General features: G+C 45.8%; 4 protein-coding genes across 4 annotated transcripts; 2 read left to right on the top strand and 2 right to left on the bottom strand.

Moving 5' to 3' along the window:
- Positions 1–1,123: 1,123 nt before the first annotated feature.
- On the top strand, positions 1,124–2,779 carry PtA15_11A14 (uncharacterized protein; the record flags this gene model as incomplete). The annotated part of the gene is made up of 4 exons (XM_053161029.1): positions 1,124–1,172; positions 1,296–1,711; positions 1,833–2,117; positions 2,213–2,779. The coding sequence occupies 4 exons, from the start codon at positions 1,124–1,126 to the stop codon at positions 2,777–2,779; spliced, it is 1,317 nt and encodes a 438-aa protein (XP_053024882.1).
- Positions 2,780–3,559: 780 nt separating this feature from the next.
- PtA15_11A13 (uncharacterized protein) lies at positions 3,560–5,661 on the top strand (the record flags this gene model as incomplete). Its single annotated transcript, XM_053161018.1, has 9 exons — positions 3,560–3,652; positions 3,731–3,797; positions 3,873–4,042; positions 4,132–4,307; positions 4,390–4,591; positions 4,675–4,927; positions 4,997–5,118; positions 5,202–5,265; positions 5,384–5,661. 9 exons carry the CDS (start codon positions 3,560–3,562, stop codon positions 5,659–5,661), a joined length of 1,425 nt encoding a protein of 474 aa, XP_053024881.1.
- Positions 5,662–17,277: 11,616 nt separating this feature from the next.
- PtA15_11A12 (uncharacterized protein) lies at positions 17,278–17,689 on the bottom strand (the record flags this gene model as incomplete). The annotated part of the gene is made up of 2 exons (XM_053161007.1): positions 17,278–17,397; positions 17,543–17,689. 2 exons carry the CDS (start codon positions 17,687–17,689, stop codon positions 17,278–17,280), a joined length of 267 nt encoding a protein of 88 aa, XP_053024880.1.
- A 3,965-nt stretch (positions 17,690–21,654) lies between these two features.
- Positions 21,655–21,975, bottom strand: PtA15_11A11 (uncharacterized protein; the record flags this gene model as incomplete). The annotated part of the gene is made up of 2 exons (XM_053160996.1): positions 21,655–21,888; positions 21,973–21,975. 2 exons carry the CDS (start codon positions 21,973–21,975, stop codon positions 21,655–21,657), a joined length of 237 nt encoding a protein of 78 aa, XP_053024879.1.

Here is a 21,975-nt window from a genome sequence, read left to right as displayed (position 1 = left end):
CATACACTATAAATATGTCCTTGAGTCTAATTCTATAATATGTACTATCAAAATATCTCTACAGTATGTAATTATGCTTATGAACACAGTATAATACTAGTAACTTTTGACTGAGTGCAGCTAGCCTAGTGGTTCCAGTGAGTGACTAAGGGTTAAATGACCTGTAGAATCCAATTATGCAATAATACATCTAGAAATATGTCTCCTTCTCAATAGTAAACTGTGACTTTATGTGATTTGATACTTGAAACACATTTGGCACACCACAGCGCATAAGTCCCTCCTTCGGAGGGTCCCTGTGGGACAGCGTCCCCCCTCCACATAGAGAGGGACTTAGTTAAGTTAGAATTATATTGGCTCCAAACGGGCTTAAGAAACTTAGTGTGTGGTGATCTACTCCAAGTTTGTGCACTCCTAGATTTCTCTCAACTTTGATTTGTTGGTGACAGTGTGCAGCAATAGATTTTTGGTGTGCATAAAGGCTGACCTTATATGATGCAATTGAACTGTCTTTTTCTATTCATAATCATTCTGACAGGACACATCCCCATGAGCTCCCAAATTTACAAGCAGTGAAGTGTGCTGCTATTTGAGTTATGATTTTTTTTTGTATTAACGAAAAAAATTCTTCCGGCCACTGGAGATCAATTTTTGCCCAAGCTTCAATTTTTTGGAGTCCATCGGTATACACTCCAACTATTTTGGAGTGCACATCAAAAATGGTGTTGTTTCTTGGGAGTGCATAAAGGTTGGCCCTTCCAAAATCATCCGACAAGTTCTTTCCGAGAAGCATATCGAGCTCGTCCAAGTTCAACAGTCCTTCGGGCGTTCACCTCAAAGAACTTAAGATCACGCGCAATGTGGCCGAAATCAATCAGTCTATCAGTTCCGAAATTGTAGAAGTAAACATCGAAGGCTATCAGGAAGACTGACCTGGTAGATGATGATGAAGAAAACGGATAGGACACCCAATGTGTTAGAAATCGACATCAGCGTTGTATCGCTGATCATTTTTGAATGATCGTGTCGATCGAACAACAATCTATGGAAACGAAGAAGATCCAATGTTTAATATGTGTGCCTTCAACGGTGTAAGATAGCTGGAGGACTCACAAAATAGCTGATGCTTGGAGTTGTCGAATCGCCGGCCCTTATAGGTCTGGTGCAGCCGAGTGAGTTTGCTTGGGTGAAATCCCGATGATGTGTCTCGAAGATTACAGCATCAGGCGAGGGATGACGTGCAAGTCGGACAAGCTGATCCGACGGGCCGTCGGATAGTCTCTGTATCTGACCAGCTCCGCAGCCTGGACCTGCAGCGGGGTATGAAAGTTCAGATGTGCAAACCGAGCTGGAAAGCTGGCATCGAATCCTACTGAACGACCTCCAACTCGATTCACAATCACCGATCGTTACGATGGCTTCGAACCGAGACTCGCTGATATCTTCCGCCGTTGGCTTCCTCCAGGACCCCACGGTAGCAAGCTCACCGCTCGCCAAGCGGATTGCCTTTCTAGAATCCAAAGGCCTAACTTCTTCTGAAATTGAGGAAGCCCTCCGGCGTGCTTCGAGTCTCGGTACAACCCAAAACGCATTCGCTGCTGGATATCGGGGACCCTATCAAGCTGATCGTGATGCTACAGACTGGCGAGATTGGTTTGTGATGACTGTGATTGGTGGTGGTGTGGGCTACTTACTCATCAACCTTGCGAAAGTAAGCATCTCCATATATTCGACTTCTCGCCCACCTTGAAGCCCAAGCTTCCGCTCGGGGGAGAATTTTGCAAGGAACTGACTGCTTGACTTGATTTTTCTTTTCTATCCAACTCGACCAGAAATTTCTCATTCCGGCTTTGAAACCTCCGACACAAACAGAGCTCGAAGAGGCACAAGCTAGACTTGAACAGAAATACGATGAAGTCACTGGGATCTTGCAGACGATCCAATCCGATACGGAGATTGTGAAGAAGGAAATGACGGAACAGGCGGAGAAGCTCGGTCTAGCGATGAAGGAGGTTGAATCGGCAGTCGAGGAATGCTTGTCAGGGGAAATTCAGAGAGATCAAGAGCTACATAGCGTTCAACAGGAGGTCGAAGGGCTGCGGACATCTGTTCAACAGGTTTGCTATACCTAGCTCACTCTCATCAACACCCAGATCAAGAAACAGTGGACTAACTGGCTTTGGCTTGGCTGATCTTTTTTTTTTTTTTACAGATGATCCAATCGAATAAAGAAGCGCAGACAGCTGCTATCGTTGATTTGCAAACGGAGCTCAAGTCGCTGAAATCGATTATGATGACTGCCCGGCCTGTAGGTTCCTCGAACCTTCCAGGATCTCCAACCAATGGGATCTCGTCTCGCTCGCCCCAGAACGGAACAGGGCTGAACTCATTCGGCATCCAGCCTCAAGCCAACTCGCTCTCTAAATTCAATACGACCCGACCCGTTGGAATTCCTGCATGGCAGCTAGCCTCCGGATACAACACCACCCCGACTAGCCAGACTGCCAATGGGGATCCTATCTCTGGCTCGACTACGACACCCTCAGCATCTGGGTCGTCTCCCCAGACCAAGACGCTTAGCTACAGCAATGGAAACGCGACAGTGAACCTGGATGATCCCAACCGATCAGGGGCGGCGACACCGGAACTCAGTAGTAGTCGGCAGAGCTTGGTGGATGATGATGAGGGCCACATTATCAATAGTAAATATACAACAGATGATAAGAATCAGTCTCATACTGAGTCGGTCAAGGCTCCAGTAGATGGTCTTCTGAGCTAGGACTTGTATCTCTAACGACTGTTGAACCGGTCTGACTAAGTAGATGGCCGGATGTACTAAGATTAACTTACCATGCTTGACTTTGAGCCTCACCCCTTAATAAAAGTGTCAGCCGCATAAAACGTTTTCCATTTCCATTTTGTTTTCATATAATCTACCAGCAGCGTCAATTTCCGCTTTTGGTGGTACTTCTGAACGGACAAAGTCAAGTGGTTCCTTTGATTGCCCAATTATTACTGTTTGATTTTTGGTTGAGAAAGCAGGTAGGATACGGAATCAGTCAGCCCGACGATGGTTTGTGCAGCCCTAGATACAGCGCTGGCTGGCTGAAAATGAGCTTGCCAACTATTCCCGGTATCTGTTGTGATAAGAGGTACATAAATATGTAATGTAGATACGCCGAAAGCTGGATAAAGCTTTTGTCCAAGATGCAAGTCCGTCTGGACAAGGGCCAAGGCGGTGTATGATATCTGTGTTGAAATCGATTGCGGTGTTTCTTGTTCTTTTTTTTTTGTTTAATTAAAAGCTTATTTCAGTTTATTCCCTAATCCGATCGATCGCTCGATCGATCGCCAATCACCCCTCACCCGATGAGATCATCGTCTCTCCAGAAGACCACCCCGGAGTTGTGCAGTCCCAGTCGCCCCGAGTCCTCCAGACCATACATAAGACTGAAACCCCTCCGTCTCTCTTCCCCCCGCCCCTCCCTCAAGAAACAACATATTTATTCATTAGAGCTGACTAGATACTTTCATCCGAGCGCGTTCCCCACCTGCGAGTATGTCCGACTTGCCCAGCTCTAATCCCCCCCAGCGGACCCTGCTCAACTTGGGGTCTCTGCCACCCAAGCAGGCCGGGTTCGGCCAAGGCCAAGTGGGTTCTTCCTCGCCCGATTGACTTGGATCTCTCGGATGTTGATTGTCTTCTCTCTTGGTACCCCCCTCCCCCCAGTTCCCGCGTACCCCCTCTCGTGTCGATCCCAACAATCCACCTTGGCCGGCGTACCGAGGTTATCATGGTAAACGCGCACTGCTATCTTGGCAAGACCTTCTTCAGCCCTTCTGACCCTGATCTTTCTTGCCGACTTCATTAGAGTACTCCTTTGCTCATGCCACCATGGGCCAGCGTTTACCCACCATCCTGGGTAAAGCGATCGACGATACCGTCCAGACTCTCAATCAAGAGACCGAAGAAGACCGTATTGTTGACCTGGTTAGTTGCATCGAGCGTATGGAGAACCTCATGGACGATCTTCATCAGAACGTCAGTCAACCCCCATCCCTTTGTGCAGACCATCGTGTAGCCTATCCATTACATACTCATCCGCCACCCCGTCTCCCTCGGGCCCTTAGGCTAAATTACGCCCCATAATCGATGACGGCGAAGGTGATATCTCTTTGTGGAACAAGGAGATTGCCAGATACTTTCGCGGGAAAGATTTCATGAACGCGCCCTGGTTGTTTGCCGAGGCTTACAAGTACCGCCGGTTACACGAGTGCTTCAGCATGTCCAAGTACTGGGGCTCATAGTCAGTAGTCTGCATCTCCACCACGGTTTGCAAACAAACGGGGCTTTCGCAGCAAGCTTACAGCCTCTGCCGACTATTACAGTGATGTATTCTTTCGTCAAAAATCAGACACTTTTTCAAGATCGGGAGATGCGGTATTCGAATTATCCACCCGGTTTGCGGACCCACCCAAGATGATCCAAGCAGAAGGCCAAGCCAAGCAAGAGCAACTCAAATTGTTGTTTATGGAGTTGACTCAAGTCTGTCTTTGGGGAAACGCAACCGATCTTTCTCTTTTGATCAATGCAGGTCACCTTTGTCTTTGTTCGATTTGTTTTGTCTGCGTAAGTATGGCTCACTGCTGATTTACATTACACTTCTTCTCCAGATGACCGAAGATGATATCAAGAAGTTACAATCGACCGGCGGGGCTCATCTAGCAGACAGCGAAAAGAATATCTTAGGCAACGATCTCCTCAAATTGTGGGAACATTTCTCCCAACTTAAGGGTGGAAGAGTTGATTTCGTCCTTGACAATGCCGGATTCGAGCTATACTGCGATTGTGTTTACGCAGACTTCCTCCTACAATCTGGCTTGGTGAACCAAGTGAGGTTCCATGGCAAGCGATTTGCTTGGTTTGGTACGTGAGTCATACTAGCATTTTCCTAAAACGCGTCGTTGACCATCAAGGTCTTCATTTATGGTTCAGTTTCCGACGTGACCAGACAGGATTGGAGCTGGCTCTTAAACTCCATGGTGTATGGACATCTGTTTACTGATAGGACTGAGGACGAACTGGCTAGTCTCAAGAGACTCGGGGACAGATGGAAGGTTAGTTTGAGCTACTGGTCGTCATTCCAACCGCAAGCGGCCCTCTAAGTGTATTGTTTTTCTGTGGTCAACTTATCAATTAGCAATACGAGAAGGAAGGAAAATGGATATATGAGCAGCATCCCTTTTGGTGCACAGGATACACTTGTATGTACTGCCAAGCTCATGTGTACGCTCATTGCGCTGAAGTCGATTTGTTTTGTAGTCTGGGATTTGAAAAACGAGGCTCCTGATCTCTTTCTCCACCTCTCCGAGTCGGACTTAGTTATTTTCAAGGGGGACTTGAATCATCGCAAATTGACTTACGATTGCCACGCCCCCGTGGCAACTCCGTTCGACGTGGCCATCGGGCCTTTGGCTTCCGAGGCCGGCGCCCCGCCGGTTGCCAGCCTCAGGACAATCAAGTCAGATGTAGTTGTAGGAATTACCGACGCTGATGCCTCTCGCTTAGACAAGGAAGAACCAGGCTGGAAGATCAGTGGCAAATATGCCGTTGTGTTGTTGTCTGCAGGGCAGCCTGGCCAGCCCGTCCAATTCTCATGATGTCATCGGCCCTCTTTGCTTGTTACGTCAACTTCCTGGAGGCCTGTATCAATTTATCATTCCCAAGCACTTTCAAGTCAAAGTATCAAAGCTATCCTATAGTTTCGTTCAGTTTTCATTACAAGCGTGTTGTTTTCATTGTAAGATTTGACATCCTCCATATCAGTGTACTTTATACTAGAATCGAAACGTAGGCCCATTCTCCGAAACCACGTCTCTGGATCAGGAGAGTTTCTGGAACATGCAACCGGGGGAGCTTGCTTACTATGTGTGCATATCCAATATCTTTCGGTCATATTATTATTACGTCATGTTATAAGTGAAGATGTCGCCTCAAACCGAGTGTTACTGAGTGTTAGCAGGTGTTAGCAATATGTACTCTGTACTAGATTTCAAACACATCTCCATCTTCTTAAAATCATACCCGTGATCAGTCAACATGTTCCAATACGGTGCCCCGGAGCCGGATTTGACCTATCTCGCACCCCGACCCTGGTAATATCCTGTCCGGCCGGATTCCACCGGATCTTTGACGGAATGAACAACCCAAGCTCCCAGGGTGAGTTGGGACACTCAGAGCATCCGCATTGGGGCCTAGGGATTACACGGCGGGGGTGCTTCCTCGAACTTAACACAAGTCCCTCCCTGTGCTCGCGGGGCGCGAGCACCCTCCCGCTTGCGGGAGGGACTTGTGCCTAATGTCCGATATTTGGCCTGAGGCTGCCCAGCCAAACATCTAAAAATTCCTTATATCCCCCATATCACCGTATACTCATTGGATTTCTTCACAGCCTCTGGCATCATTAGAATCAGATTTTCTTTCTACATATTCTGGTGTGTTTAACACAACACCTACCCCCATCCCTTGAAAGAAAAATTGTTGTAAAAGCATGGCTTGCAAGGCCTTGCAAGGCTGAAACCGTGAGAAAGTGTCTGTACTTGACCTGCAAATGGCCCGGCGGGTCTGTCACATTGCTCAGAAAATGCCCTTACAAGAATGGCTGCTGAGCGGCCAGTTCTTGATGAATTTACTTGAAAAAACATGTACAAGACAGCTGAGATCAAGGGCTAGACATGGCCAACTGGGATTTGGATTATGAGGTGATACCAAGTTGTAGGAGAGTTGTAAACACAAAATCGCACATTTTCATTGAAAAAACCCGTCAGCCTCAGGCCAAATATGGGACATTAGTCCTAAGCCTCTCCTTTGGAGACGCTTTGCGCCTCCTCGGAGAGGCTTAGTTAAGCTCGGTGCTTCCTGGCCCGCGCGTTTGTGGAGACGACGGGATCACCGGCTCTGTGAAATCCACGTGGATTTCACTGCTCCCCCCGTCGTCTCCACCCTCCCGTGGAAAATGCGTGGAGACGACGGGCTTTCCCGTTGTCTCCACCCACCTGGGATTTCCACGTCAAGAATCACAAGGATTCCACAGCTGCCTGTGGGATCGCGGTGGATCCCACGAGAACACAACATGCAGGGGCAGCCGTGGATTCCCTGTCGTTCTCAACAACGGGGAACCCACGGCTGCCCCTGCATTGCCGGTGGAACCGACACGAACGCAGCTCATTGGGATATTAGGGCTAAATAGGGCTGATTTGATGACAACCACCCCGGCTCGAACTTCCAGTCCGGCTTGATTATGTACTCCGGATGACCCAGGGCAACAAGGGACTTGTGCCTCCCATCTGCGGCCAACAGCAACTCCACCTCCCACCGAGTCCAGCCCGACTTTTGACGATCAACACAATGGTACACTTAGTTGTTATTTTTTCTCAATAGGTTTGCTGATTGTTGCACCTACCATACTTTTGAAGAACAGATTAGAGTCATCAAGCTCCATCTGATCAAGGAAAAATGACATCTCCTCTACAATATTGTAGATAAATCCAACACAGTAACAGTCAGTCACTCCAGCCTCAGCGGCATACATACACTCCACATTCAAGACCCTTTCTTGGATAAAATAGCTGAACTGATAAACAGGGGTCAAGCAGAAATCTTCAATTCAATATTGTGGTCCATCGATCCTGTATCCCTCCAACCGATTCTGGCCGCTGGAGGTGTCAGAGGATTCATTAAACTGTTTGATGCACGTACTGCTAACCAATTAGGTATGCTTTATGGACATGGTCGAGTGAGTTAGTCCGTTTGAATAGATACCAAAATGTTCTTCAAAAAGCAGGAAACAAAGCGTAACTATCCTAACTTGTCCCCGCTATCCTTGCTGCCCGTTCTCTAGGTTGTGACCAGAATGCAAACAAGATTGAAGAGGGTTGAAATAGATCTCAAAGAATAAAAGGCCTGGCTTCAATTGAATGTTGTCATTAGCATGAGTTCTCGACCACGTCTGCTGGTACATCGATCAAGTAATCCAAGGGTTACAAGACATTGTTAGGATCATTCCGGACAATCATACTATCAGAAAACCGCTTGCCAAACTTGATTCTCAAGTTCTATGACGGCGTCCTTGTTGACTCAGTGGCCGCATCAATTAATAGTTTTATCTACCGTCGCCGCAGACACCGTCTGATTCCCCCGTTTCTCATTTCTCTCGCTTTTCTCTCATTTCCTTGCTTTTTTTTTACTTCTTGTTTCTCTTTGTGATTTTTTTTCTCTATCAATCCCTTTTGTTGTATGTTTTTACGATGGCTACTTGATATGCAATGCAGCGTGTGGTACCCTGGTGGTACCACGTTGTGCAATATTACCCGCGGTTTTGATCCGCTCCGCCCCCCCCCCCCCCCCGGGTTACCTGGCTGAACCACATCTCGTGGGCCAAACCCGCGCGTGGGTTTCACGGTGATTCCTCGGGGAGCCCACGGTTGAAGGACCCGTGATCCACCCGGGGGCCCAACCTTCACGTCATGATCACAGGGAATCCACGGGGATTCCACGCAGAGCCAAAAGCTGCCGTGGAATCCACGGGTGATCCTCCCGGTGGTGACCCCGTGATTCCCTGGACCTCCAGCCGCTGGTCCGACCTCGCGCGCGGCTACCACGTGGAGTCCTCGTGGAATCCGCGTGATTTCCCTGTGGATGGACTCCCCGGGTGTAGCTTAACTTAAGCCCGCAACTAAGTCCGGACTAGCACTAATCCGCATGGTCAGCCACATTGGTTTCAGACTAAATGTTGGATGATCTTGAGGTCCTCCCAGTTCTGGTTCCTGTAAGCCTCCATTTGTTCCACTTCTTCCTTGATGGCCTCCCCTTTGAGAAAAGAAACAACCTGTCTGACCAAATCTATAGAAGAAGCTCCATCAGTTGATCCTACATTTTCATACCTGTTAATAAAGTTTTCAATGCTGAGGTTGGTTCCATCAAAGCAGAGTTCTTTGTCCAAGGGCTTGATTTTGACTCCTTTGACTGGTCCTTTGTAGATTGGCATCCTGGTTTCCTTCTCCAAAAAGTAGACCACAGAATTCTTGGAAGATACAGATGGGGCTGGAGGTGTGATCCTTTGCCTGAGTCCTAGGTGAGGGCTTTCAGAAGGTCCTGGTATGTTGTCCCTGTACTGATTGAAGGCATTGGTAGATTGAAACGGAGGATTTTTGGGGCCAGTGCTGCCTCTGTACTGCTTGAAGGTGTTGGTAAGTTGAGGTAAAGGGTTGATAGGAGCTGGCTCTTCAGGATGGGGGTTGGCTGGTCCAGCAGGGTGAGTGTTGGTATCTTCTGAAGCAGTTGGGATGGGGTTGTTGTTGCTGAAAGTCTCTCCTAGGTTGTTGTTGATAGGATGAGCAGTATCTTGGGAGTCTTCAGACATGTTGAAGGGTAACTATAGAGGAATGAAGTAGTCCAGCTGGATGGTTGGGATAAATGAGAGTCTTTCCAGAAGGGTGAAGTTGAGGATTTTTTCTTTTGTGAAGGAATAAAAGGGGTTGAAGGAGTGACTGGTTAAGGTGTAAAGGAGGAAAGAATTCAAATGAATGACTATGGTGGGAAAATATGTTTTTTTTTTGTAGTTTTTATGTTTTCTGCACTTGAAGAGGAATGGAATGGAAGGGATTTGTGTAGGTGATAGGACTATAAACTGGTAGTGAAAAAGGTAACTAGGACTAAAATCTAAAGGTAATCAGGCCACTGTTGGGACACCACTTGTGGAACTCCTAAATGATCTGGAAAGAGCTGTGAGGGGAAATAGTCAACTACACTACTAATAATGTAGAAGAGGCTACAGGTGCTGGTGAGGCTGCCCTCTTGACTAATGCTGATGGAGAGAGGGTTACACTAAGAAAAAGAAAAGGGTGTGGCTGATGATTCTCTTTGACTTAGATGACTTAAATTTAACACTTTTATGAGTTTGAGGTGTATCAATCCTACTGAGTGAGAGAGGAGAAGTGAGATGGGGAGAAAAGCAGAAGCCCTTGGGGAGTCACTCTGAGATGTGAAATGAGATATATGCTGGGAGATACATTTCTATGGTGATGAAAAGTTTATCTAAGTGTGATGTGTAAAGGTGCTACAGAGAGTATGGGGGGGGAGAGGTGCATACAAAGTGTAGTGGGTGAAAAGTGCATATAAGGGTGATGTTAAAAAGTGCTACAGAGGGGATGTAGTAGAAAGTGCATATAAGGGTGATGTTTAAAAGTTGCTACAGAGGGGATGTAGTAGAAAGTGCATGATGGGGACACAACATCTAGAGGGGTGTTTATATATGTGAGAAGTACTACAGGGGGGTGATACATGATGAGCACATAGTAACAATATCTGAAGATGAGCAGTAATGATGGAGGTGCAATGACCAAGGAGTGTACATGAAAGGTAACTATGTAGAATATGAAATAATGATGAGCATTTGATAATAACTACAAGAGCTATGAAGGAATGTACTGCTGATATCATATGAAGAGGAAAATGAGTAATGCAGTTTATGTAAGATCTGCAGTCCTATGTAGCTATGATACTAATGAATGATGTATGTAATAATGCTAAGGATATGTATGAAGAAAATACCTGCCAAAACTATACATGCCAATAACTGCTGATCCATTTGGAAATCCTAGGTGAAATGAGTGGGTGACTAGGGGTAAAATGGGGTGTAGAATCTGAATATGAAGTAATAATGAAGTATTTATGAAGGGTTTTGGTGATATGAGGGTGATAGTATGAACAGGAACAGGGTTACCACACCGAGGCCGACAAACTCATGGCCGGCTTCCAAACCCTCCTCAACCACACCTTTGTCAACAATAATCCCGCGCTGAAGTTCTGTCCCGCCCCGAGCTGCGTCTACACCATTGAGTGTCATGTCTCCAAGAAGAGCCTCGACACTGTTGTCCCCAGGGTCACCTGTCTCTGCGGCCAAAGGTATGCTCATGCATCACTCACCCAGCTCTCTGGCCAAACTACTAACCATCACACCTCCAGATTCTGCTTTGGTTGTTTTCTGGCAGATCACCAGCCCTGCATATACCCCATTGTCAAGCTCTGGTTGTGTGACGGAGATGGGACTGATCGTGCTTTCTTAGCTTTGCGGGTCAGCATCTTGCTCAGCCCTTCTTTATCGAGCCTCAGTTGGGACATCGACTCCTTCAGGTCGTCTGTCTGTTGGTTGAGACTCTCCACTGCCTGCTGGCTCAGCCTGAGTTGCGACTTGGACTGGTCCAGTGCGGAGCGGCGTCAAGAGTCATTTGGAGGGCTGAAAGAGAGACGTGAGCACTCTCAAGCAAGATATCAGTCAATTAGAGGAGAAGCACCGCAAAGAGATGGAAGACGGTCGTCTGAAATACAACTCCCGTCATTCCCCTCTCTCTCATCCTCCCTCTCCTGTATGCACTGGCTGATGTGTGGTTGTTTTAGTGGTCAAACTGCATGCGTCTTGGTCCGACGCGCTGTCGCAAATCAAGACGGATCCGACAAACCTGCAGAGCTCAAAGGAGGGCTTCATCACCCAATACATGAGGTGGAGATCTTCAACATCTCCAAGGTCTTTGTGCTAACGGACTGCACCTGATTCACTGATATCAATTGCATGCATCTCAGCATTTGATTCATAATTTGTTTCCAAAATTCTTTGTATTGATAAATCTGACAATAAATAGATGAATTTCTGTGTGGATTTTCACAATTTTGCCCTGGGTATTGTGTGGAAAGATTTGCAATTTTAAATTTAAATAACTTTCAAATATTGTACTATTACTAATTAGAGATAATTAGGCAGCAGATTTATTGTCAAACAGAAGGATGGATTGTTACCCTGCAGCGGCGGAGCCGCCTTGGTCTCTAGTCTTCACTTTAAAATCCAGATACATTTTTGCTGTGTTTATGGTACAGAAGGTGAAAGTGGCCCATTATAGCACCGTATTTACAGGGGCTCAATGGAAACATCTGTAACATGGTCCAAGCTTGTCTTCTGTACCATAAACACAGTGAAAAAATGTATGAATTTGAAAGTGAGATATTTAAATCACATATTCATAAACTACACAATTAACTACTGAATATTATATATAAATGGATAGATGAATGAAAACCCCATGATGGCATTTCATGATCAGTAATTAGACTTCCATTCTCATTTTATCCAACCACTGTTAAGGGTCCCTGTTTTCCATCTGACTTGGCATGGGCTTACTGATTTTTGTTGAGTTCACCAGGAAAAAAAAATAGTCACTTGATGACAAGTGACATCATGCCAGCTCCAGCGGGCTACCCACCATCTACCCACCATCTACCCATCATCTACCCACCATCTACCCACCATCTAACCAGTTTAAGAATTTCCACAGGAGATCCTCAGTTTTTGCTGGGCACCACTGATCCCCATTTCTGGTCAGCTGATACTCAGCTTTAGCTCCCAGCTTATGCTCAGCTTTGGTGCCCAGCCCATGCTCAGCTTTGTTGCCCAGATCAGAACCAGTCCTGTCCCAGCTTATTTTCAGCTTTATTCCAGTCATGGCTCAGCTTAGACTCAGATTAGGAATATCATTGGCCCAGCCAATGCTCAGCTTTGGACCAGTATTGGCTCAGCTGATTTTCAGCTTTGGATAAATCTTGGCCCAGCCAATGCTCAGATTCTGAGTCTGACCACTCCTGTAACAGCTTATGCTCATCTGTGGACCAGCCTTGGCTCAGCTGATGCTCAGCTGTGGACCAACCTTGGCTAAGACAATGCTCAGCTGTGGACCAGCCTTGGCTCAGCTGATGCTCAGCTGTGGACCAGCCTTGGCTCAGCTGATGCTCAGCTGTGGACCAGCCTTGGCTCAGCTGATTCTCAGCTGTGGAACAGCCTTGGCTCAGGTGATATTAATCTTTTGAATAGTCTCAAAAAATCTGATACTCAGCTTTGGAACAGCCCTGGCTCAGCCAATGCTCAGCTTTGTACCAGCATTGGCTCAGCCAATGCTCAGCTTTTAAAAATCTTTGGCCCAGCTGGTGTTAATCTTTGGAACAGTATTGTCCCAGCTGATCCTAAGCTCTGCAAAAGCCTTTTCCAAGATGAGGCTCAGCTTTGGACCATTGTTGGCTAAGCTGATGCTCAGATTTGGAATATTCTTGGTCCAGCTGACACTTGGATTTGTTTCAGGCTTGGAATATCCAATGCTCAGCTGTGGCCCAGGCTCAGCTAATGCTCAGCTTTGGCCTAGGCTCAGTCAATGCTTACTGCTCAGCTTATGATGAGCATCAGCTGTTCCTGGGAAAAAATTAGGATCAGTTGACTGTGCCACATTGAGTGCTCTGGTACAGTCCTGCAAGCTCTACAAGTGCTGGTGGAGCAGACTTGGAGCAGCGCTGGAGTAGCTCTGGAGCAGAAACCCAAGCTGCATCATGTCACTTGCCATCAAGTGACTATTTTTTCTTCCTGGTGGTTGAGTCAAATAGATTTCTTGCTGCCTAGAGCTGGGATTTGATAAATGGAAATCCTACATTCAGTGAGCTTGAAAAATCTCAATGCCTCCCCCTCATGTCTCATGCAGAATCATTATATTAGTATCTGATGAAAAAACCTGTCATCCTGCAATCACAATTTTTTCTAAAATCTGAAGGGATATTTTATAAAGCTTTCATTCTACCTAGCTAGTTGGAAAGTGTCAAAGAAAGATACTTTATGTCTGTTTTTTACTAATCCAGGCCCAGGTGTGTGTTTGAAATTTTTGATTCAAATTTTAGACTGGTGGTATGTATGGCATCAGGAATTAATCAAAAATTAAACTGTCAGATTTATAAACCAAATGAGGCAAACTACCACACTTGGTTCCTGAGTGCAATATTGCCCAAACAATGTCAAAAAATGAGGAAGAAAGAAGTACGGATTTACTTCGTGCACGGCGGAAAACTCGTTGCGCACGGAAATTCCGGTCAATTTGACGTAGTCTCCCAGGGAGCCCCCCTACGTGCGCAAGCAACCAAAAAGCTCTTTTGATGTTTGCGCACGGACAGTTTGACATAAAGAATATTGTATTTTATTCACAAAATCAATAGCTGAGCCCATGTCGGCACTCAGAAAATAACTTCACATCAATAATATGAAGAAACAACCACATGATTGTGTATTGAAAAAAGTCAAAAAAAAAAATGAAAACAACTTGAGAATGAATCTACAGGGCAGTCTTCCACTTCAATATAATGAATATTTCTTGCAGAAATCAACAACCAGGCCCTTGTGGGCTCTGGGACAAACAGGTTTTGCAAAAAAATCAATAAACAATTTTTTATTGGAAAAAAAAGTGAAAAACAAGCAAGACATCATTGTTCTATTCTACATCAATGAATAACTTTCTACCAGTTCTTCTGGGTACTTTTGCAATCCATTGGTCGCGGTTTGATTTGATTAAAGCTTCCCACCCTTTGGAATCTTCAGTTCTGTACTTGTACCACAAAGTTGATATGTCAGGAGCTGGATAGATGCTACCATTGAATAAAAAGGTGTTATAGTGCACTTCTTCCTCTAACAACAACATAAGGATTGGGGGGTTTGTAGTTGGGGGATGTGATAGTGGGAGGAAGGTTACTTGCATTTGGTGAGAGATGTGAATTACCGGCCTGCAATAAGTATCTGCCAGGAGATCCCCATGTCGTGGGAAGGTAAAATCCAGTAGGCAATTGGTGCTGGCAACTTCAAGAAGTTCAGTTTGGCCTTCAATTTATTGTGTGAGATCCCATTGGCAATCATATCAAGGTACTTTGTGTTTTTATAAATTGGTTTGTTTTCCATCTTGGTTATCATTTCCCTTCAAATATTGTCCCACTTGCAGCTCTCGCGGCCTATGCTCAGCGCTGCTGCTCAAAAACCACATTGTCCATTGCCTGCAACATTATGTAGTTTTTCATTGAGTGGTCTTACAGTAACTGGCACCATTCTCCAGTATCTGTGTGCCTGATTGAGTTTGGTCCACTCAAAAGTTGAATTTGCTTTGGAATCAATTTCATCTTTGGGTGGCGTGTTGGGATCCCTCTCCAACAGGGCCGGTGATCCCTCCTTTTTGATGGAGGAAGCTTCAATTGTTGTCTTATTTGTGTAGTTGTTCAGTTCTTTGGGATTGGGAAGACTTGCCGTAGAGATGCATTCATCCTTGGTTGATTCCGCGGTGCTTTTGTCTTTGGATGAATCAAATTGAACCTTCTTCTTTGAGTTGCCCTTTGCTGGCCTCCCTCTCTTCTTTTGTGGAAGAGGTTTGGAATGGTTGTTCAGGTCTTCGAGATCAGGAAGACTTGCCTTAGAGGTGTATTCATTGTTGGTTGATTTCGCGGTGCTTTCATCTTCAGATGAATCTACTTGAAGCTTCTTCTTTGGGGCTTTCTGAATCCACAGATATATACAACAGTATGGTTCAGCAAAGAGAGACAAATGTGTGCATAGATAAATGAACGGAGGGCTTGACCTTTGAGTTTCCCTTTGCCGGCCTCCCTCTCTTCTTTTTTGGAAGAGGGTTAACTGGCTTGGCCTTTGGGGGCCAACCTTGTCGCTTTGGGGGTAGCAGGTGCTCCCATGCCGAGGGATCACGCTTCATTGATTTTTCAGGGTGTTTCCGTTTGTTTTTGCTGCCTTTTGGATGTCCCTTGTGAGGTTGTTTGACTGGATCTTCGAGTTGTTTGAGCACGTGGCTCTGATCAAGAAGCTTTCCAAACATAGAAATGTAGCTCGCTTTCTCGCTTGTTGAAAGCTTCTGGAATTGTTTGAATATATTCTTGAGAAAATTGGTCTCATAATCTTCATCACAGGGCTGGCCTAGGTCCGGCGAGCTTAATTGTGTCAGAGGTGCAATGCCCTAGAAGGAAAAAACAATAGTTTGCACTTATTAGCATTGGAAAAAAAAGGATAGCACCCTTTAGCCAAGATAAGAAAAATCAAACAAAGCTCACTGGAATGTTGATGAGATGCCACTGTAAGTGAAAGTCTTCTTTCTTTACAACATCTCCAGCAGCTTCGAGCACCTTCAACTTGTGGGCACATGGTATTCCCATGTACGACTCGTAGCTGCAGTTGACACATTCCTTTGTCTTTGTCGGCGATAGGTAATTGCAAAAAGCTTCCTTCAATGCATGATGAGAGATCTGGCCCAAAAGTTGTCCCAAGACATCGAGCAGGTTGTTGAGGTACACAGTCTTCTGTGTTGCAGTGCTGATCATCATTTCATGAAGCTGGTGTCAAACTGCACCATACATATCCGAGATTGTTGTTGACATTGCTTGGGCTGAACCTTGGAGGAATCTCTTGATGGCTTCATGTAAGCTCTTGCATCGAGAAGTGTTCAGGTTTCCGAAGTACAGAGTATTGTCAAGCAGATATTGCACAAATTCGTTCTTCAAAGGGATCCAGTTCTCTGTTAAATAATCCATGACCTCGGGAGGACATAACTTTGCCAGATTGGCAAAGTTATGTTGATATTGCGCCGCTGACTTTGACGCGAGTAGGAAGTTCCAGGCTTTGGTGAATGCTGGGTAAACTTTGTCGCCAAGGTTGGATTGAAAGTTGGTTCGCGAGTTCTTTCCAATATGCCACTGACAAAGAAGGTTCCTTGCAGTGGGGAATACGTCTTTGATCGCAGTCATCAAAGCTTGTTCTTTGTCCGTCAGAATAACCGATGGGGTATGCGGCGCCAGGGAAATTTTCAATTGCTGCATTGCCCAGAAGTAATTGTCCTCTTGCTCTTGGGAAACAAAACAGAAAGCAAATGTGAAGGTTTTGTTTGATGAGTTGATGCCAACAATGTGCAACAAAGGCATCTTGTACCAGTTCGTTTTGTACGTAGCGTCCATTTGAATCATCCACGGATGCTTCTTAGCAAGCTCAATTGATTCTGGAAGCGCGAAGAATAGCGCATTGAGGTGACCATCTTTATCGGCTTTCACTCGGTATTCAAACTCCTTCTTCTAGAGGCACTCAATCACAGCTTCCATTGCAGGTTTGGATCCAAGAGCTGCTTTATTGTCACGGTAATTTTTGTTATAGATTGCGGTCAAGGGGACGTGAAGCGGAGTTTTGCTGCTGTTGCAAAGAGTGGTCTGTATTTTCAGAGGCCTGACACCGGCGGCGGTAAGCTTTGAGATCTCGGCGGCCTGTTCTTTGGTGTAACAGCGATGGAGTCGATGGACGGCAGGGGTATCAGAGGGACTGTGGTTGTGCTCCGGGTTCTTCATTTTCAACGTCCATGAGCCAGACAAATCTTGAGTTGCATTCAATCGGAAAGGACAGCCAATCTTTGTTGAGCTTGTAGTTTGGGCCTTGGCAGGAACGTTTGCGCGATGACCACGGTACTTTCCTGAGAGATCGCATTGGAACGTGATTTTCCCCTTGCCTCGTGAAAAAGAAGAGTTAGCAGTAGCAATCGCATAACCATGATGAAAGGCCCAGTCTTGTATTGCTTCCTTCAGTTTTTCCTTGCTCTTGTAGGTTTTTTCGGGAGGAGGAGGGATTGGGATGATTGGGCAAGCTGGCTCGACAATAGTAGTAGTCGGGACCGCCGTGAGAGTAGCTGAAACCACCGGGACAGCTGTGAGAGTAGCTGAAACCACCGGGACCACCGTGAGAGTTGCTGAAACCACCGTCGGAGTCACTGGGAGAGCTGATGTGGCATCCAGAGGGGCCATGGGGGATTGTGATTTTTCCTGGTTGGGCATTTTTGGGTGGGATGGCTGTCTTTGGATTTGTTTATGAAGTTAGTGATAAAAAGATTGGATCTACTACAGGGGACATGATCATCTGCACACACTGGAAATTGTCACAGGGGAACCCGTGTGCAAAGTGTTTTTTGGGGGAGCTTCTGGTGCGCACGGAGGGGGGCTCCCTGGGAGACGACGTCAGATTGACCGGAATTTCCGTGCGCAACGAGTTTTCCGCCGTGTGCGAAGTAAATCCAAAGAAATATAGGGTTTTGAGGGAGATCTTTGGATTGAAAGGCAAAAGAAAGGATGAATAGTACAAGATTTGAAAACTTTGAGTTTCAACTGATACATCAATGGGTACATAAACTCTTTCAGCTGTTATGGATCATGATTTCCTTCCCAGCCAGCCGCAGCGCCAGCAGCATGTTGTGGTGCACCAAATGGTACAGGCGGTGATTCAGATCAAATCAGCAGCGCGCGGAGTGTATCCAGTCCTCAAGATATTCAGCTTTCATCCCCCAGTCTCAAGAACTCAGTCCTCAAGATCCTCAAGGCGTTTCAGGATCTTCTCCCCCCCTCTTTCCCTTCTTTTTGTCTGTTTTGTCTCTTCCTTCTCTTTCTTGGTTTGTTTTGTTTGTCTTTTCTCTTTTCTTATATGCACACTTTTGGATGGAGATGTATGTGGTGGGTTGGTGTGTTGTTGTGGGTTTTCTTTGTTTTTGTGTTGTTTTCTTTTCCTTCTTGTTTTGTTGTTGGGCGCATGGTGTATGATGACCTGTCCATACATGTCACAGTCCCCAGAGTCCAAGTTCAGCTCAAACTCAGATGATGGGGCAGCATGGACTTTGTCTGAACCCTTTTCTTTTGGCCTTTCAGATCATCCATCCAGAATCTTAATCTTATTGATCCCTCTCTGAGTCCACGTGTCTTCTGAGTTCAAACTCTCAGCACCTTGAGTCCCATTTCCCCAAATCCCTTCTTTAGATCACATCTTCCGGCCCTCTTTTCCAGACTCCTTTCCTCTTCAGATCCTCAACAACAAACTACCGCCAACGGGAATCTACACCTCATTGTCTCTCAACAAATCCCCCCTCCAACTTTCGCTATCTCGATTCCCCTACATCTCTTTTCTGGACCACCGCAAAGGCAGCGCACAGCGCACTCTCCCTTCCAGTAACTGCCGACAGCCCAGCACCTGTCGGAGTTCCACAACGTCAAGGAAAGCAAAAAGCAGCCACTCTATGTAGATCTTCCTTGAATATCCAATAGACACCCTCCACCCGGACCATTGCCTGCACCGGTTTGCAAAAAAAAGAAGAAAAAACCCCCGCAGGCCAGATACCGCTCAGTTGGTGTCAGCCTTAGAGTCAACACAACTGACCTAAAAGCTGCCTTTTCTACCTTTTTACATATGAATTACTTCATATCTTTTCCATCTTAAGAGATAACCTTGTTTAGACTTCATATTCTGTTTTCTCATGCAATTTTCACCCTAGTTACAACTTATCATTTCTTTGTAACTCTACTCATTCCCTAAGTTCTTGTGTCAGCCTTAGAGTCAGCGCAGCTAACCTAAAAGTCTGCCTTTTCTACATCTCAAATTATTTGAGCAAGATAACTCTAAACTAAAAGTTGATCTGCAAGCTCTAATTTCCTCCAATAGGGTCCTGCAACTCAATGAATTACAATTGAGTCCCGCAACTCAATGAATTGTGATTGAGTCCCGCAACACAATGAATTACAATTGAGTCCCCCAACTCAATGAGAGTTGTCAGCCACAGAGTACGTGTCACAGTACCTTACACGTACCAAGTACCTGCAATTGTTCACATTACATATAGTACATTCCTTTTACACCTTTATTACATATGTATATCATTTGACACAAGCTTAAGAATGTACTCCTGTTATACATTACATTACAGATAACCATAGTTAAATACAGTTACCATAATGTACTGTTGTTATGAGAGTTAAGTTACGTGCAACAGTAAGATTACAATACATTGTAATATTACTGTACACGTGAAATACCCCAAGACAGGTATCACTCATTTATCCCCTGTTACGCCTCAGTCCCCATTTACATAATATATTGGTTATGATATAATTACATAAACAATACATGATGTAATCCAATTCAAAGAGCACTGAATGGAATCCATGATTGGTTATGATCAGCTAGTGTGCACAGCTACTGATCCAGGATCAGTACTGATCATTACACTGCCCTGATCATTTCCAATGTTGATCCTCATGAGGATCTGCTTCCCTTGAGCGCTTCCAGTTCCCCCCTGGTTCTGAAGCGCCTCCAAGCGCCTCATATTCCCTTCTGCTCTTTCCCCTCTATATAAACACGCCCCTCAGGACTGTTTATCCCTCAGAATATATTATAGCAAGGTTTAACACATACATAGTTAAACAGTGCCTTCATTCTCAACCATCATTCAATTCAGGAATACTCTCAACTCTTGATTACCCTTACCTTTCTGTAGGTAAAACCACGAACCCAAGTTGAGTTATTACTTGGATGCCTATCAACACCCTGTGTTGATCTGGATGCGCCTTAATTGAGCAAGCCTCTCAGTCAAGATTACTGATAGAGTGAAACCTTTTACAGGTCTTACCACGAACCCATTGGCCCATCCTTGGCAAATTACACTATCATCTTGCTAGTAACAACCCTCTCAGACACGGTTAGTTACCTACAGGCTGACAAGAGTTATGGCGCGCATGCGCAGTTTTGACGTGGCAGCGCTACCAGGTGCGCCAACCATTCTTACATGTGTAATTATGTAAGCAAACTGTGAAAATTTTTGAAGTCAGGATCTCCCTTGCCTGAGGAGGATTGAGAGAAATCAGACAACCAGAACCACACCCCCAGATAGCCCAGGATCATCACCAAAGAGGATACCATGCTCCCAGTATACCTACCGTCACAGGCACCTAGGATATTGACAGTAAGTATCACTCTTTCACTGAACCTTGACTATCTCAGAGGTAGAACTCTGTGTCTCTTGATTCCTCTCTCCTTCTGCTTGCTTTTGCCCAATCTTTGATCATAGGTCTGCACCTATCTTGAAATCATCAACCAAAGGATTCTGCTGCATCATATCCTTCTTTTTCTGTGGTTTTTGGAAGAAACAAACCACATAGGTTTCCTGAACCTTGATTATCCAGAAGGAAGCTAAAAAATTGTGGCTGGATTAAACTTGTCTAATCCAGGAGCCCTCCACGTTTCTTTGGTGAGAGGAGGCTGTTGCACTCTCTAGCACAGCTTGGCAGCACTCCCTTAAAGAGGTAGAATTGCCAATGGAAGTTAGTACCCACCAGAATAACCTTGAATATCTGCTTATCTTGAATCTGCTCAGTTTCTCTCTCTCTTTGTCTCTCTCTTGTTCATTTGTATTTTCTTTATCCCAAGAAATCCAAATATTGCCCCCCCCCTTTTTCTTGTGTCCTGTTGGCACTATAGAGACTCAGGCTCACAGTTGGGCCCTCCAGCCCTCCGCTTACATGTCTGAAAAGGGGCCATGGAAGACATCAGTGCCATTGATAAGCGTTGGCATGCTTGTTTTGATCTTCTTGATGTTGTTGGCTTGGTAGTACAATCCACAATCACAGCCTTCATTTCCGTAAGAATATCTAACAAGGAGAGAGAGGAGGGGGGACAAACTTGTCCAATCATGATAGGAGTCATTGGCCAGTGCAAAGATCGCGATGGGGTCCCACAATCTTTGAAGGATATTTGGATTCGTTGCCATGAGGAGAAGCCGTCGAGGTTGGCAAGTTGGAAGGCGAAAAACTTTGCAAAGGTCTCGACCTTTGCTTTGACATTCACCAGCCGGGCTGTGAATGTCGCCTCGGCGAACGAGACGTTCTTAAGGCTCTCGGCGCGCCCGAAGCCGCTTATCCAACCTTCACTCGCTATGTAATTACAGCTTGGCGCGTTATTTGCACATGATTCCTGCGTATATCGATAGGTTATCTGGATCCTCCTTTGCGCTGATGGGGGCTGCGAGCGCTGCCGTCTGGGTGGCCTCCATGTCCCGGATCCACGCGAACCCGTAATCCACATGGCTTTCTAAGCAACACGGCTCCGCGGACACCTGTTTCTGCCGTGTATCAGATGCACGCTGAGCCCTTGTCCTCATCGCTGGGTTGGCATTGTCGAGCAGACAAGACTGGCGGACAACGCTACCACAAATCAGCTGAAAGAAAAGTAAGCTTGAATATGCACATACACTGGAGCTCTGGGGCCAACTCACCAT

This window comes from Puccinia triticina, chromosome 11A (genome assembly GCF_026914185.1).
Source record: "Puccinia triticina chromosome 11A, complete sequence".
NCBI lineage: Eukaryota > Fungi > Basidiomycota > Pucciniomycetes > Pucciniales > Pucciniaceae > Puccinia > Puccinia triticina.
Note: the sequence above shows the minus strand (reverse complement) of the source record. Positions and strands in the feature narration are given on the sequence as shown.